Below are 17,038 nucleotides of genomic sequence, written 5' to 3'. Positions count from 1 at the left end.
AATGCTGTTGGAAAAAGCTTCATTCTGATCCATCCACTTTCAGACGACTATGTCCGTCTTCATCTTCCTTGTCTCAGCTGTACAGCTGGATAGCTCCGATATTATTTGCCATTTTTGTTACACCTCTAATTTTAGCTCGGGGTTTTGAGGGGCTGTAAGATAGCAGTAGAACGCGTAAACAGATGGATGATGGGAAATGGGGTCAGGCGCACTCTGCGTCCACAACTCTGAAGTGAATTTCTGATGAACTCCTGCAGCTCTGCAGAAACTATGTCCTAAAAAAAAAAAAGATTTTTTATTTTGGCTAAAAATGGGATAACCATAATTTAAAAAAAGAAAACAGAAACTCTTGATGGTATACTTTGCACTTTTGTGCCGAGAGATTCTTTCACAAGACTTTGATAAATTACTTCTTTTCTTGTCTTCTGTAAAGAAATTGCCTCACTCCCCACTTTCTTGTTAAAGAAATGCCACTGCGGCTACTGTGGGGTTAATCGTGTAGTTGTGAAGCGATTAATCACAGCCTTCTATTATAACGGAACTAAATGCCACCTCAGGAGAGTCCTCAGAGAGCGGGCTACCAGCAAACCTGACACCAGAAACCGAGGAGGAGCTCAAATGTAGTTTTTACAAAGGCCACAGTAAAATGTGTCTGTTTAAAGGGAAAAAAAAAGCCAACATGCGTTTAAACAAATTCCTGCTTGAGGCTGGCCAGCATTTATTCCTACAATTCATCGCCGGCTTACTTGTGCTTGACCTAACCCACCTTGTGAAAAAGGTATTTCATGGTCTAATTACTTCTCTTAGGATGTGCTGCAGTGCCATTGTGTCCGTTCACATCCAAAAGCCAAAGAAATAGCTCTTGGTGGGCACGGGTGTTGATGTCAAAATAGGAGCTGTTTTGGGCGCAAACCCCCCATGCTCTTTAGTGGAATATGTAAACATATACACAGGGATATGAGTCAACCCCGTTTCCCCCATGACTTTTTCATTTTCTCCTCCTCTTTCTGGGTTGTTTGTGTCTTCTTTTCAGCTCCTCGTTACACAGGCCCCTCGTGCTGCTGAGCTCTGGCGCCTGTGGTCTGTTTCTCTTACTGATCACCCTTCCTGTCGCTGCAGAGGAACTGTCAGCGTTGAGATAAGGATGGTGCGAACACATGCTTGAGATAGGGAGGCGGGGAAAGGAGGCAGGCAAATGCACGAGGGGGTTAAAGGCTGGTTAGTTAAAGATTATTAAAAGTTGCTTTTGCACCAGAGGTGTCTTGGGAGTTGTGAAGGTGAATGAAGCAGAAATCTGGAGCTCACGTGGGGACGGAGGTCTGGTTTGGGCAGCAGGAGCAGCAGCAGCGGGAGCCAATCTAAGCTGATGTGGGGAAATTCAAGCTCATCTCTGTGAGGCTTCCTGTGCTGAGCAACAGGAAACCTTAAACAACCTGCACAAATAAGGATTAAGGAGGCCTGGAAAAAACCCCAAAGGAACACAGTGGATGTGAGGAGAGTGAATTTCAGCATCCAGGGCCTGAGGATTACAGGAAAGGATGTGTATGCTGATGAACTTTACCTCCTCCAAGTGCAGTGCTGGTGTGATGGGAGAATAAGGCCTCTTTATTAGACTCGGCTGTGGATTGTGGGCAGTTTTCAGCACATATTTCAGGTGCTGTGTCTGCCTGAGACGTGAGCATGCAGTAAAAAGTGGATGAGTGGGGGCCTGCGTGGGAGGGAGGCAGTCATCCAGTGAGACAGCCAGTAGTAAGTGGAGGCTGGGGGAGTTTTCTTTAGCTGCACGGTTCCAGCAGGGCCAGACCTGGCAGCAATGAGTCAGAGGAAGCTGACAAGACAGCTGAGGTTGTGGGATAGTCCTGAGGGTCCACCTCCTGCCCCCTCACTCACCTCACCTCTGTCACCCGATGATCAATCACGAGGACACTGGGGCTCAGCTCTCTTCCGCCGCTTGAAGCTGAACCGCAGTATTGAAGAGCGCAGGCGTTCATCTCACTGTATTTACAGGTACAGCGCACCCAGCCACGAATTTTTCATGTGACCCACTTCTAAACAGCCTGACTGAGTCCCATTAAGGAGGTTCAGTGGTGTGAGATTTTTATCTTCAGGTCATGTTAGAAACGAGCATTTCATACATTGATGCAACGAGGCTGTAACAAAACTCACCAAGGAAGCTTTAAAAGCCAATCTCTCCATACACACGGGGTGATAACCTTTACGTTTGACTAAACTGAGAATGTCAGAGTCTGATAATCACTCTCAAGTTCAAAGACAGAAATAAAAACGGGGATTAACGCGTGCAGTTTGCAGAGTTTCCCCCTGGCAAACAGTTTTGATGTGTTTTTCATTATGGAGGAAAGTTGTTTTATGATAATTGATCTGTTTCCAGACTCACAAACTCTGCTGGGGATTGAAGAGGCCAATTTAAAAAGAACAGAACAGTTCTGAAAATAGCAGGTTTAAATTTGGAAATTAAACTTTAAGCAATTACAAGTTTATAAAAAGATGGGGGGGGGGGGGGGGACTGAGGTTGTCCTTAAATAAATATAGATAAAAATAGGATGACATGTCCTTTGAAAATTATTTTAAAGGAAAAGTCACAATTTTATCTATTTATTAACATAATATGTGTCTTTTTTAGCATGAAAAAACCAAAGAGGGTATCTTTAATCAACATAATTCAGAGCATTTAATTAATGTCTATTTTGTTATTCCCATAATTTTAAGGCTTGCTATTCCCTCTGACTTCATTTCTGTTTTAGTGGATTTGGTTCCAGGGTGGTTTGTTGAATCTTGCAGAAGAATGAAGGTGTCAAAGTAATAGATTTCAGAGAAAGGATGTGTAACTTGTATTTTATTCCCCTTTAAAGCAAAAATAAAAAACGGCGGAGAAAGAGGGAAAATCTAAAATGCTCTGCTAGCGTTCAGACGTTTAAACCCAGGTTGATACATTTTACTGAACTAAGTGAGCTCTAGGGTGCAGAGTATTTATTTGTCCATAGAACACTTGGTTTGATGCAGAACTACTGCATCGTCGTGTGTTTATGGAATTCTAACAGGGGCCTGGTCATGTGAAAAGAGTGATCAGAGTTCAACCCCTGAGGGCGCTAAAGTGATCTCAGCATAAATCGAAATCACTCATCTCTCCCAAAAGACAGCTTTTGCCCTGGAGAGAATCTGACACTGACGTCGCTAACTTTGCTGACTTAAAAATGATTCTCTGAAAAATGACTTGGCACTGAAGTTTACTTCTTCTGGACTGGCATTTTGCCCGTACAACAGTCTTGCTCAGTCATAGCTGCATGCCCCATTATCTCTCCTGCCTCAACAGTGATTACGCCTCAGCCTTCAGGGTAATCTGTCTTCTGTTTGTTGTCACTACAACAAATGAGAAAGCAGCAAAGGCCCCTTCTTGACTCAAATGTAACAGGCTTTCCTCCTCTTTTCCGCTCAAGCTTCGATTCAGAAAATGGTCCCTCACCAGGCCGCAGCCCCATGGACTCGCAGGCGAGTCCTGGCTTGGTGCTCCACCCTTCCTTCCCCCAGAGCCAGCGCAGGGAGTCTTTCCTCTACCGCTCAGACTCCGACTACGACACATCCCCCAAAACCATGTCACGCAACTCCTCCATCAACAGTGAGGGGTAAGCCATCAGCCTGAATCTGTCAGGATGCCGCAACCATCCACACACAGACACTCACAGGGCAGCAACTGTATATTACACCAATCAAGAAAGCTATGGTTATGATTGTAATTATGCAGGCATTATGCTAATGGATCCGTTCCAGGCATTAAATTAAGTGCTGCTTCCTGGCCTATCTTTGAATAAGCATTCAAATCCTCCACCAGTGTTTTATAAAGTTAGACCCATGTGGGTTTTTGTAATTTCCCTCTCACAGACGCAAATACTAATCCTGAGAACCAAAGCTGCTCACACTCCCCCCTGTAAAAACAATTCTCCCATTCATATTCTTTGTGTTTTGGCCCCACAGGCACGCCGAAGACATGATTGTCACCCCCTTTGCTCAGGTATGTTCGCTATTTTTGAAAAGTCAGATGTTTGTTATAAGAATATCTGGTGAATTAAAGCAGTGAACTTGTCCCCACTACCTCCTGCTCCTTCCTCTTCCCTCCTCCTTCTCTCCCTCCTACGCTGTCCATCCATCCCCCAGGTGTTGGCAAGCCTACGAACTGTAAGAAGCAACTTCACCATCCTCGCCAATGTCACAACACCCACTAACAAGTCAGTATCATGCTCTTGGACACCCCCTTCCCCCCACTTGTGCTTGTTATGACTGCCTGCTCGGTTTGTGGTTGTGTGCATGTTAATGTCTCTATCCCCTCGCTCGAATGGGGAAACATTTACACATCATGATTAACCGGCTGATGAGAATCAGACAGCAATCAAGGAAAATGTGATATTTATCTTTTGGCATCTTTCCATTTAGCTCCAGAGGACTGGGAGCACAGAGCTTCATGGCTCAAATGCATGTCCCTGAGTCTGAGCCCAGACGCTGGAGACGGTCAATACTGCTAAAATTATTCTCCCTTGTAATGCAGTGGACAGACGCAACTCAAGCTGGCAGGCTTTTAGTTCCACGTCAATGTGATATATAAAGCAATGAAACACAGAATTATCAGGATCTATAATTACACAGTACTATACACTGAAAATGTCCCCTCCAGTCCATAGTAACAGGGGTATAAAAGATAATTGGAAAAATATGGATGGAAAATCGTTTTCTTTTTGTCTGATTTTTTTATGCAAAACATGGGACTTTGACAGTACTTTAAAAACAAACAAAGTGCTGTGAATTAATTTACTCTTTACAGAATGATTTTTTTAAAATCAAATGAGACATTCCTGTGTGATCCAAGCCATTTAGTCTCTCACACTGTAATCGTGTCTGTAATGCTATATTTTACCTCTAGAGAGCAGCATAGCGCAGTTCTCAATCTGATGTAATTCCATGTTTGTCCACAGGAGGTCACCAGTGCAAAGCCAACCCACTGTTCCCCAAGCTACACTTTCTGGTATGCTGTCAACTAATTAAAAACAGGACTTTTCTCAAATGACGAACTAAAACTCCCACATACTCGCATGCATCATCGGTAATGAGAAGGGAAAAATACACAATTTAAAAAACTAACATTTTAATGAGAGTATGTTTGTGTGTATCAGGTTAGAAATACCTTTAAAAAGTTGATTTATTAAACAGTTTATTTTCTATATTCTCACTCAAAAATGTGTAGTCATGCTGTGATGCATTTCTAAAATTAAGTTGAGTTTGGGTGTTTTGTTTTTAAAATAAATATGATACGTTTGGTTAAACAAACGACAAAGCAAGTGTTAAACATATTTGAGTTTGTGTTTTGTAGTGCAATTTTTTGTTGTTTTGCTTGGTAAAATTTTAATTGAGGACATTCAGACTTAATATCTTCTCTCTTAATCATACAAAGTTGTATTTTTTTCAATAACTTATATTCCAAATCAAAAGTAATAGGGTGTTTCTTTCTTTTAAACTTTCAGATATGCCAAAAGGTGTAATCAGAACCATGTAAAAAGCATCAAAATTGTAGTTTATATTACTTGTATACGAACAAAGTAATCTATTTTGTACTTTTGTAATTCTTTAGTTTTAAAATAGTAAAATTTTACCCATTAATAACTGCGGTTTAGAGGGGTGGTTATAGACTAGGCAATGAACTGTGTGTCTGTTTGCAGAAGTTAGGTCTCTTAAAGTCCTGATTTTAAATCTTCTTTTTTGTGCTTTTACTCATCTACCTTCTTTGTGCCTGTCAGAGGAGACGTATCAGCAGATGGCTAGGGAGACTTTGGAGGAGCTGGACTGGTGTCTGGACCAGCTGGAGACCATTCAAACCCACCGCTCAGTCAGTGAGATGGCCTCCAACAAGGTTTGCAGTCGTCCACGCGGACACGTTGACCTGCACAAGGGTCAGAAATATGTTGATGGACAACATTTCATTAGTTTTCCTAGCATGTATCAACATAACACAGGTTCACATAAAACTGCCCATCTGCTGTGAGAGGAAGGGTTCTTGCCTTAAAACGACAACCACAGAGGTAAAAAAAACGTTTGAGATTATTTTCAGTCTTGGAGTGTGTTTCTATGAATAAAATAAATTCAGATGTATAATTAAAATCTGACTATAATGTTTTCTCTGGCTGGATAAATTGTTATGTGGCAGACAAATAGCTCTGGATCTGGCTTGGCGTCTACATGCCAGCGTATGAAGCTGGGCTTTTTAGGGATCCGTGCATTTTTGTTTGTGGGGGCACAGTGACAGATAGACGGAAGAGATGTGGATGCGGGTGGAGGAGGACAAGATGAGGTGGCGGACTGGTCCTGATGCTGATGTCTCTGCTGCAACCTTGGTTGCTATCGGCAGCAGCAGGGTCTGCCCTTCCTTTTTAGTCATTGGCTTGCCACTCTGACCACAAAACATGTGGTTTCAGCAACATCCAATGAGACAGAGGCGATAATTGAGCACTGTCTTAAAGACACAGAAGCATGTGCTGATTTTATCAGACACATTTATGTTTTATTTGGACTCTAAATGAGAGAATATTAGTAAATGAAAAAGAATAATATATTTTAAATGCAGCAGATTTGATGTGCACGCAAATAGAAAACTATTTTTTTTTAAAAACATGTATTCTGGGAGTCTAATAGAATGACATTGTATCTTTTCAGCGGCGGCTGAGCCGCAGAAATCCTCCTGACTGAGCCAGTCGCTCAGTCTCACACCCTCTCAGCTCTCACACATATTTTCGACAGACGTACATGCTGTCTTGTTGCACATGCGCACTCAGCCTCTGACAAGGGAGGCAAGCGCCTGATTAGCTTGCGAGGGTTGTCTACGCCATTCAGGGAAATGGCGCAAGAGGCAGAGCACTGGAGGAGGAACGGCAGCCTGAAGATGCAGGATTAGACCCCCGCCACTTTTGGCCAATTAAGGCTCGGTGTGTGTGGGAGCAGAGGGCCGGGGTGAGGAGCGAGCAGGATGCAGGCGCCCTGCCTGTGCAGAGGCTGAGTGGAGGTGAACCCGAGGAGACTGCACAGACAAGCTGGAGCACCGGCAGGACTGGGCCGGGCCTTTGGATCTGTACCGTGGGGGAGGGGCAAGCAACACAGTGACTGTTTTTCCCAGAGCCCAGCTGTGGTTTGGATCTTCAGCCCGAGCGTGTGCTACAGGCCTGCCTGCGCCTCTCTAATTCTCTCCATCCTTGATTTTAACCTCCCGTCTTCTGCTTCCGCCTCTTTTCCCAATGATCCTGCTGTCATCCATCCCTCTGCCTCCATCATTTACTCTGGTCATACTTCTGCCTTGCCATTTATTTATAGTTTTTTCTTTAATTTAAAAATTGTAAACACTGTCTTGCAGTTGTCTTTGCTTCACAAACATCAGCTTCTCTCTGTGACCTCACTTGGTTCCTTTCTCCCAGTTCCCCCTCTGTCTTTTCCGGCCCTCATCCACCTTCGCTCTGTGGTGACAGCAGATTTGGGTCACCCCGCTCAGCAAATGGGATGAGATGTAGTCTCCAGAGCAGCCAGATCCGGGGGCTCCTGGTTCGCCCATCAGGAGGACCCTCGCCGTCTGACCACACTGAGGCCGGAGGCTGACTCAGGACAGACGGGGCGGCCTGCTTTAGGGTCCTGCATGTAGGGACGGACAATCTGCTCCAACAGCCCCTGCCCTTACCCCACCCCCCTCTTTCTTTACCCTCCCCACGTCTTAGGGGATCCATCACTCTGGAGTATCCCGGCTTGACTGGCTGTGGGCTCTCTCCGCATGCCCTGACGACGCCCTCATGCCACTGGGGCACTCACGGTGCCCCCGGCCCGCTCCACTACCGCACTTCCTGCCTGTGTCAAAGGCCCAAACCACCAGTTACCCTCAATATGGGTGTGGTGGAGGCCATTGACCCAGTGCCATCCCCCTGCCCTTCGCCTGTGCCAGGGGGCTACAGGCTGCCCCGCTCCTCCAGCTATAGCCCGCTGCAGGGGAGGGCAGGGGCAGAGCTGGACCCAGGTGCAGCGGCTGGGGGAGTCCTGGAGGGGGGTGGGACACCTGCTGAACGTAGGACGCCTTTAGTGGATCTGTTTTGTGAGACCTGCTCCAGGCCCTGGCTCATTGGTTGGTGGGACCAGGTAGGGCATCCAAAGCCTTAAGAGAGCAAGAGACCCTTTGGCAGGGGCCGTCTTTGATGGATGAGGCGGACGCTTGATGAAATACTGTTAAGAATGCATTACCAGCCCATCTGAATGATTTTGTTTGATTCTGACTGTCTGTGGTGAGCTGGTGGTGTGACTGACTTTGACTTTATGATACACTTCAATGGAGAAATTAGTATGTGCGTTATAAAGTTATTTTAAGTCAAGAGAGGAATACGTAGCTTCTGTAAAAGATTTCAAAGATACAGCATAAATATAAACAAAAACAGCAGACCCACTGCCAAATATGTTTCATTAATTCAATTTTGATTCACAAGTTCACAAATCAATTCAGTTTATTTTATAGAATTGGCTATTTTTCCCCAAAATTTCTATTCTTACACAAATTTAATCTGATTAGGAAAAAATCTAGAAGTTATAGGAACAAGGATGGATCCTTTTTTGCTAAAATTGTGAATGCTTTTGTATTTATGAGTGAGTATTCATATTTGAACAAAAAATATAAAAAACATAATTAATGAATTGACATTACAATTATATTTTAACATTAATAGATTTCTATTTTTGTCAGTATTAACGTTTTATTATCTGACCTGCATCCTCATTCTATAAGCAAAAAACAGACATTTGTTGCTGACTTGTTGTAGTTAAATAAAGTTTTTTATCATCTTCACATATAATTGCCACATCTCTCCTCCTCTTTCTTGCTGGCCTCAAAACAAACTGAAGGTCTAATTTAAAGTTTGTCATATTTATCGGACCATTGGATTTTCATAGTGCTGCTTTAAGAATTATCATTGTATTGTTTTTTATCTAATCCTGTTTCCATCTGATGTTTCCATCCAGGAAACAGGTCACAGTAAAAGCATTTTCAGGTGTGTGCAATCATATGCTGCTCGTCAAACTGCGTGGCTAGAGGTTGTGCACTCGCCCTGGGTTTCTCACATGCACAGGTGTCAGAGTGTGCCTGTTCATGGTCATGCCTGTGCGATGTTTGCATGTTTGCTTCATTAGTCAGTGTAAGGGGAAGAGCGTTGTTTGTCCTGGCACTTGGATTGGCACCGTAGACGTGTCGGTTGGCAGCTATGACTCAGCGTTACAGCATTAGGGGAGGAAGGAGTGAGGAACGTGGTGGTGAGAGGGATTTAGGGCTGAGCCTGCTGTTGAAGTGTGCCACTGGGCTACGTCTTCTTATGACTGATTTTGATTTGGTTGTGTAAGAACAGTACCTGTTTACATGCAACCGGTGCTCATCTGACCAGAACAGGTGTGAAGAAAACAGAGACAGGAAGATTTGATAGTTCCTATAAAGAGCTTTGTTTACCTCAGGAGAAACAAAGACATTTAGAGAATAGAGACATGCAGCAACAGGAGGAGGAGGAGGAGGAGAAGAGGAGGGCTGACCTTGGTAAAGGTCAGAGTCACCTGCCGACTCCCTGAGATTGTCACCCAAACAGCCACTGCTCTCACATGAAGGACTGACTGTGAGGAGGCAGTTGCTATGGCAACTGCTTCGGTTGCCATGGAAATTGTTATGTGTGAAAGATCAGTCAGTAGGACACAAACAGAGGGGTCTGTCCGAATGGCATTGTGCCTTCTTACGATTCGCCTGGCAGGGAACCGTGTTTGTGTCCAGATAGGAAACGATTAGGAAAAGGCAGAGAGAGCGCTCTCAGGAACAGTTCCCCTCTTTCTTTGTGTTGGTAATTTATGCACTTCATCACATTTGTGTCTGGGACCTGAAAAATTAGCATAGTTCATGGCTGACACTGCAGAGGAGTCGGAAACGATACATATAAAAATGGAACGTTGCTGCAACACATCACTGGAAGCAAGCTGGGGTATTGAACAGTGTGTTCTCATCTGAGAAAAGGAGGAGGGATGATTCATAATTGATTTCTCACCCTTTTTGTAGACAAGTGCAATAATTTATCTTCTTAAATTTGATTCATATGGTGTATTTCTCCACATACAGAACTAATCTAGCATTCATGCTGAAGGTTCTGCATGGTTTTGGATGATCAATAACCCCTCATAGTTACACAGAACCATCTCTTGTTTGCCCCTCCACAGTTCAAGAGGATGTTAAACAGAGAGCTGTCGCATTTGTCAGAGATGAGTCGCTCAGGGAACCAAGTGTCAGAATACATCTCCACTACCTTTCTTGGTAACTCAAACCTTCAATCAACCCCTGTTAAACTCTAGTCAAGCAACTGACTCTTCTTTTGATCCTTCCAGATAAGCAGAATGAAGTAGAAATCCCGTCCCCGACTTTAAGAGAAAGGGAGAAGCCCATGTGTCACATCAGCGGGGTAAAGAAACTCACACACAGCTCCAGCCTTTCCAACTCCACCTTGCCTCGTTTTGGCGTGAAGACTGAACATGAAGACGCATTAGCTCGGGTAAACACACAGAAAATCAGCACCACAGAAGATCCTGTACATAAACATCTGCCTGTTAAAGGTAACACCGTCCATTTCACCTTCAGGAACTGATGGACTTGAACAGATGGGGCCTTAATATCTTCAACGTGGCAGAGCTTTCTAATAATCGACCCCTCAGCTGCATAATGTATGCCATCTTTCAGGTAAGCTGGATTGCAAACAAACTATTCTGATTGTGGGCGCTAACTTAGACACAAAACATATTGCTGGTACAGGTCATTGAGAAGGTTTGGGTCGATAAAGCCTCTGTTTGGGTTGCAGGAGAGAGATTTAATGAAGACCTTTCACATCCCTGTGGACACTTTTGTCACCTATGTCATGACTCTGGAAGACCACTATCATGCCAATGTGGCCTACCACAACAGCCTCCATGCTGCTGATGTCACTCAGTCCACCCATGTACTGCTGTCCACTCCAGCTTTGGATGTAAGTGTACAACACTTCAATAAGCTCAATGCTGTTGGAATTGACAGTTTTCCTCTTTTTTTTCTTTTACAGGCTGTGTTCACTGATTTAGAGATATTAGCTGCATTATTTGCTGCTGCCATTCATGATGTAGACCATCCAGGAGTGTCCAACCAGTTCCTCATAAATACTAGTAAGTTAAAAAGAATGCAAATAAAAACATGAAAGGTTACATCATTTGTTATCATTCACATCCTTGTTTTGCTAATGGGTTTGAGTAAAGTTTTAAACAGATTTGTGATGGTGATGAGAGCTCTTGTGCTTGCATATTTTGCAGACTCAGAGTTGGCCTTGATGTATAATGATGAGTCTGTTCTGGAGAACCATCACCTGGCTGTGGGCTTTAAGCTGCTTCATGAGGAAAACTGTGACATCTTCCAGAATCTTAGCAAAAGGCAGAGACAGAGTCTCAGGAAGCTTGTTATTGACATGGTGAGTCCCTATAGTGGCGAGTAACGATCATTTCTGCATTTTATTAATCTTACCTTTTTACTTTGGCTTTAATAAATGTTTTTCTTCCAAGGTTTTGGCAACAGACATGTCCAAGCACATGAGTTTGCTGGCAGACCTTAAAACCATGGTAGAAACCAAGAAAGTAACAAGTTCTGGAGTTCTGATGCTCGACCACTACACTGATCGCATACAGGTGATATTGTCTTTTTACTTGGTAGTAAATTCAGGGAACTGTGGCTATTTGGAGACTTTGCATGGGGTCTCATATGTAAACAAGAAAAAAAAAGATTGCATGGATTGTTTACACACTTTTTCAACAGGTTGGCAAAGATTGTATGAGAAATCATTGAGGTTTTATGCTCATAAAGTATGTTTTACATGTTCCTTAAGCTTAGAATCAATATGTTAAAGTTGTTAAATGTATCAGATCTGGCAATCTTTTTAATCTAATGAATGCACCTAAATTTAAAGCATTGAAATTTAATTCTGCAACTTATATTGTCCTGTGTTGCAAGTTGGTAGAAAGAAAATTGGGTTATGGCTTTGTCACATCATGTTTAAAAATGCAGATGAAGGCATTTAATGCAGCAGAAGTTAAGAATTTTGAACAACAAAAACATTTCATTAGAGTGGAAAAAAAACGTTTATGATGTTCAAATTTTGGTTCAAAGTCTCAAGACCCACTCTGATGAAACTCGTGGTTTTGGTGTTTTTAACATCTTCTTGTTGCATCACGGAGAACATAAACAACATTACGCTTAAAAATTATTTATGTATTCCAATTGTTATGAATCAGAATCAAACAAAAAAAGCCATTTGAAAAAGCTTGTAGGTGGGACGTAGAACCTACAACGGCAGGCCACAAGCTTCCTGCTCCGCTTCATTCTGATGCATCCGCTTGTAGATGAATAGATCTACAGAATGTAAGTCTTCATTTTCTTTGTCTGAGCATGGCATCTCATTCCAAACTGTACAGCTGGATAGCTCCAATATTGCTCACCATTTTTACTGCGCCAGTAAGGTTAGGTTGGGTTTGTGAGGGGCTCTAAACAAATGGGTGAAGGGAAGTGGGCCAGATTACTCAGTGCCGCCCACAGCTCAGAGGCAAATTTCTAATGAACTACTGCCGCTTTGCAGAAACTATGTCCATACAGCACAGATTTTTGAGGGGATTTTGGCTAAAAATGGCATAATCATAATTAAAAGACCAGCAGGGATGCTTTTAAAATAGATCAAAAGATGATCGGAGTGGGACTTGAAAGACGAGAAAAGAACCCTACAGAGGCCTGAGAGACCTTAATATCTTAGCAATTTCTAATACTAAATGTCAAGCTAATAAAAGAACAATAAATGTCTGAACCTTTTCTATTGATATTTTATGGTGCAGGTATTGAGGAACATGGTGCACTGTGCTGACCTGAGCAATCCCACGAAGCCCCTGGCTGTGTATCGACAATGGACAGAGAGGATCATGGAGGAGTTCTTCAGGCAGGGAGATAAGGAAAGGGAGCGAGGCATGGAGATCAGCCCCATGTGTGACAAACACACTGCATCTGTAGAAAAGAGTCAGGTAAATCATTAGGAGTGAAAGATGAGCATGCATGGCGTCGACTTTGAGCTCAGTTTGATGACTGTTGCAGCCGCAGGTGGCATTAAACTGCTGGGCAGAGAGAGCTGTGATCACAGCAGTCATTCTTCTGCATGATTGATTTGCAGGGAGTACTTTAACACTGTTGTGCTGGATTTATTGCCAATCATCTCATTTTTTTGCCACATCGTAGGTGGGCTTCATTGACTATATCGTTCACCCTCTTTGGGAGACGTGGGGGGACCTTGTGTACCCTGATGCCCAGGACATCCTGGATACCTTGGAGGACAACAGGGACTGGTACCAGAGCACTATCCCGCAAAGCCCCTCACCACCCCCAGTGGGCCAGGGGGACAAGGATCTAAACGTATGCATAGACAAGTTTCAATTTGAACTCACCCTGGAAGAGAGCTCTCAGACAGAACAGGAAGAGGAGGGGAACAAACCCACATCCAACCATGCGGCACAGGACTATAGCCATGGCGATGAGGGGAGTAAAAAGGAAGATGAGGAAGACACAATGGCAGAGGACGAAAATGAGGATATAATTGAGGAGGAGGATGAGGTGGCGATGGAGGAAGAGGAGGTGGAGGACGAGCTGAAATTTCAGGCAGAGGGGCCTGAGAAGGAAAGACTTTCTGACACAAGTCCTGTAGAGGAAGAGGAAGATTCTTCTTCGCAAGCTGAGGATACATGAGTTCCACTCACTGTATCCCTCTTTCATCACTTACACAGATTATCTTGTTCATCCTTTCAGTGACCAAACCAAGAACAAATGAGACTGCAACGACAACAGACCTTTAAAAATATTTTTTAAAAAGGGAATCAATTAAAATTGTTTAAGAGAAGCTAATAACACAGCAACTGTAGATTTGGAGTGATGGCATGTCCTTTGAGGAATTGCAAAGAGAACATCAGACTGACTGGTACTGAGGAGAGCATTACTAATGGGCAACTGAAGATAGTGTAGCCCTCTGGTGTTAGGAATGCACATAACACACATGACGTGACATCAAAACACAAAATCCAAGAGCAGGAGCAAGTCACGTTAAATAGCCTAATGCAATGCATGCATATGCATTTAGCAGTCATGCAAGGTAATTGCAGTCCATATGTACTCTACCCTTGTTATTTTATTTTTTCTTTGGAAATGCACTGACACACACCACACTGTATGTCTGTTTGTGTGAATCTAGACAAGGGGCATCCATCAGTATATGAATCCCTTTGGAAAAAGCCATCCCTACATGGTGTATTGACGAGTGTTTAGTCAGTATTAGTAAGTCCCATCTGCTAGAATCTCTTTAGGAACGGTTCTTAAAAGAGAGACTCCAAGTTTTAAGGGATGTTTTTTTTTCTTCCATTTATGTCGGAAAGAAAAATCACAGAGTTGCAGTGGATGAAATCTAAGGAATAGTAGTTTCTGCGATAAGGGGACCCACCAGGTCCCACGTGTCTTTTTTTCCCTTTACAAGGAGAGTGCTACTGGTGCAAGATGGCTCTGTGCCTTTCTGAAACACCAGCTTCCTGATTGGAGCTGTCGTGAAGCAATGCATTGTGGAACTAGAGAGTTGTTTCTGATTGTCTCTTGTGAAGGATCTCTCTTTACTCTTCATAGTATTGTGGTGTGCAGCTCACAACTTCTGCAGTGATATATTTTCGGCTGTAAGTCTTCCTTTGTTGCTCTTCTGGTAATATTTCAACAGAGAACTTGAGATGCAGAGCAATCACTGAGACCATCACGATCACCAGTGGACTCTTTCCAGCATTTCCTTTTTTTGTTTTTTTGTTTGCTTTTCTATTAAATGATTTTCTTTAAATTTTCTGAGAAAAAGCCATGCGATGCTTTGAAGCATACATTTTGCCTATTTTATATATTTGAAAGTTGCTGAATATGTTTAAAGGGTTCTCGAGTTATGTCCCGAACAGAACAAGTTTTTGTTTGTTGTCTCACACCCTCTTGCACTTGTGTCCACATCACCAACTATTTTCACCAAAGTAAAGAATGAGAAGCTTCAGTGGGTGAGAGGATTCAAAGGAACGCCAATAAATAAGAGAAATCAGGGAGGCTGAATGTCAGGGGAAAGGAGTGCGACAACTTGAGGTCGGACAGTCCCTAATCATCCTCACTATGTTTGATGGATTTTGCCTTAATGTCTGATGCAGGATACGCACCTGCAAGTATGTATATTTACAAGATATATGATAGGTACCTTAGTATATTTATATCACGTCTGTATGCTTATTTCTGTGAATATTTGTGCGTCTAGACACAGTGAATTCAGCGTTACCTTCAGAGGGGATTTGTTATGTTTTTGCTGTGCTTGGGCCAACACACAGAATGTGTTAAACTTCAATCAGGATCTTCTGGATAAATCAAAGAAAAAAAATGATATTGTAACAAAGTTATGCAGGATGTTAAATCAGTTAGCAAGGAAAAAGTAACAGTGAGAGGAAGAAGGATGTCAGATGCTGACGTGTCATCGCTCACTTGTTGGTTTTATTCCCTCATGTTTAACAGTATTCAGGATTTTCAGCTGAAAGGGATTGTTTCGGTGTTTGTTATTCACAGGGTAAAAAAAAAAAAATATTTAAAGGTATAAGAGCAAGTTTCTGCTGGTCGGGAACTGAGCTTATCTGAAAACGCCACAGCTTGGTGCAACAAAAAGCCTGTGTGTTTGACCTACTCCGTTGCAGGTTAGAGCAGAGCTGCGAGGCCACCACTCAGGCTTTTTCTTCATCTGGTCGAATGGGAATCCAGGATTGCTCTTGCAGCTACATAAATAAAAGATTCCCACATGCACTGGCCTTTTACTTTAACATGTTGCTTTGTGTTTGTGGCTTCTTGCTCTGTCATGAGCTATTTAAAAAAACAAAAACAAATATATTTCATTGCCATAAAAACACAATACTGTAGCAATTGTTTCTTAAGGAAATTATTCAATTGATTGCTGCCATTCTTTTTAAATGACAATGAAAACTGCGAGAAGTGTTTTCTTTGAACAGTTTGTGTACAGTTTATTTTTATATCATTGTGGTGGACGGTCAGGCAAACGAATCACGTACTGATGATATAGCTATAATCACGACCACTCTTGTACATAATGTAATAATGGTTTGTAAATCGGAGTTTGACCGAAACCATATTTGACAATAACCACTGAAAAAAAGTTCAAGGAACCACTGAGGAACTGCAAGCCACATCTTTACCTACTCTTTCCCCCTTGTGATGACATTTGGTCATGGTTTTTATTTGTGCACAATTATTGTTGACGTCATATAGATTTGTACCAGCACTTTAATTCATCAGGTTTAGAGACGGACATGTTTCATGTGGTGTTATACAGTCTGTGCTGGTTGTTTTCGTTGGCACACACCTGTTCATTACCGGGGCAAATCACAATTCACTTTGTGCAACAGTCAATGCTAACCCCTCTTTTTAGGCATGTTCATAAAGACTAATAACACTTAAGTAAACGTATCTGACTGAGTCAAATAAGCAATCATTGCAAGAGATATAATGCATTTAAAGAAATGTGCCCTTATGTAACTTATATCACTATCACCACATTTGGTTCTTAGTAACTTTAGTCTAATGGTGGCCTACTTAGCTGGTTTCCATGTGTGTTACTGTCATGTAATGTTATGTCAGACTGACTGACACCCTTCGGGATCAATTCTCTGGGCTTTAACTCATGTGTTTGTTCACCAGTAAGAAAGATTATTAAAGGGAGGGGGGGAACATGAAATGATTGTAATATTTGTAAATGATCTTGCTGTAATGTGTAAAATGTGTCTGGGTTATTTTTTATTATATTATTTTTATGAGAGTTTCTCCACTTAACAGAGCTGAGGTGTCATTTTGTGGATAAACGCATTTAATAAGCAAACA

The 17,038-nt window shown here is 42.6% G+C and overlaps 1 protein-coding gene across 3 annotated transcripts in view; it reads left to right on the top strand.

Moving 5' to 3' along the window:
- The window catches only part of LOC101159995 (cAMP-specific 3',5'-cyclic phosphodiesterase 4C), a 36,004-nt gene extending 19,359 nt beyond the window's left edge, over window positions 1–16,645 (top strand). The window contains exons 1-15 of one of the 3 annotated variants that reach the window (XM_023957473.1): window positions 415–2,007; window positions 3,456–3,641; window positions 3,991–4,027; window positions 4,171–4,241; window positions 4,983–5,032; window positions 5,802–5,914; window positions 10,270–10,363; window positions 10,435–10,598; window positions 10,685–10,783; window positions 10,902–11,066; window positions 11,139–11,238; window positions 11,383–11,537; window positions 11,629–11,751; window positions 12,946–13,128; window positions 13,340–16,645. In XM_023957473.1, the coding sequence (XP_023813241.1) occupies window positions 1,814–2,007; window positions 3,456–3,641; window positions 3,991–4,027; window positions 4,171–4,241; window positions 4,983–5,032; window positions 5,802–5,914; window positions 10,270–10,363; window positions 10,435–10,598; window positions 10,685–10,783; window positions 10,902–11,066; window positions 11,139–11,238; window positions 11,383–11,537; window positions 11,629–11,751; window positions 12,946–13,128; window positions 13,340–13,843 (2,238 nt within the window). In that variant the 5' untranslated portion in view covers window positions 415–1,813 and the 3' untranslated portion in view covers window positions 13,844–16,645. Of the gene's footprint in view, window positions 1–414; window positions 2,008–3,455; window positions 3,642–3,990; window positions 4,028–4,170; window positions 4,242–4,982; window positions 5,033–5,801; window positions 5,915–5,939; window positions 8,173–10,269; window positions 10,364–10,434; window positions 10,599–10,684; window positions 10,784–10,901; window positions 11,067–11,138; window positions 11,239–11,382; window positions 11,538–11,628; window positions 11,752–12,945; window positions 13,129–13,339 lie in introns of those variants that run through there. The other 2 variants (XM_023957475.1, XM_023957474.1) reach the window with 2 other exon arrangements.
- The last annotated feature ends 393 nt before the right edge of the window (window positions 16,646–17,038 follow it).

This window comes from Oryzias latipes, chromosome 8, assembly GCF_002234675.1.
Source record: "Oryzias latipes chromosome 8, ASM223467v1".
NCBI lineage: Eukaryota > Metazoa > Chordata > Actinopteri > Beloniformes > Adrianichthyidae > Oryzias > Oryzias latipes.
Note: the sequence above shows the minus strand (reverse complement) of the source record. Positions and strands in the feature narration are given on the sequence as shown.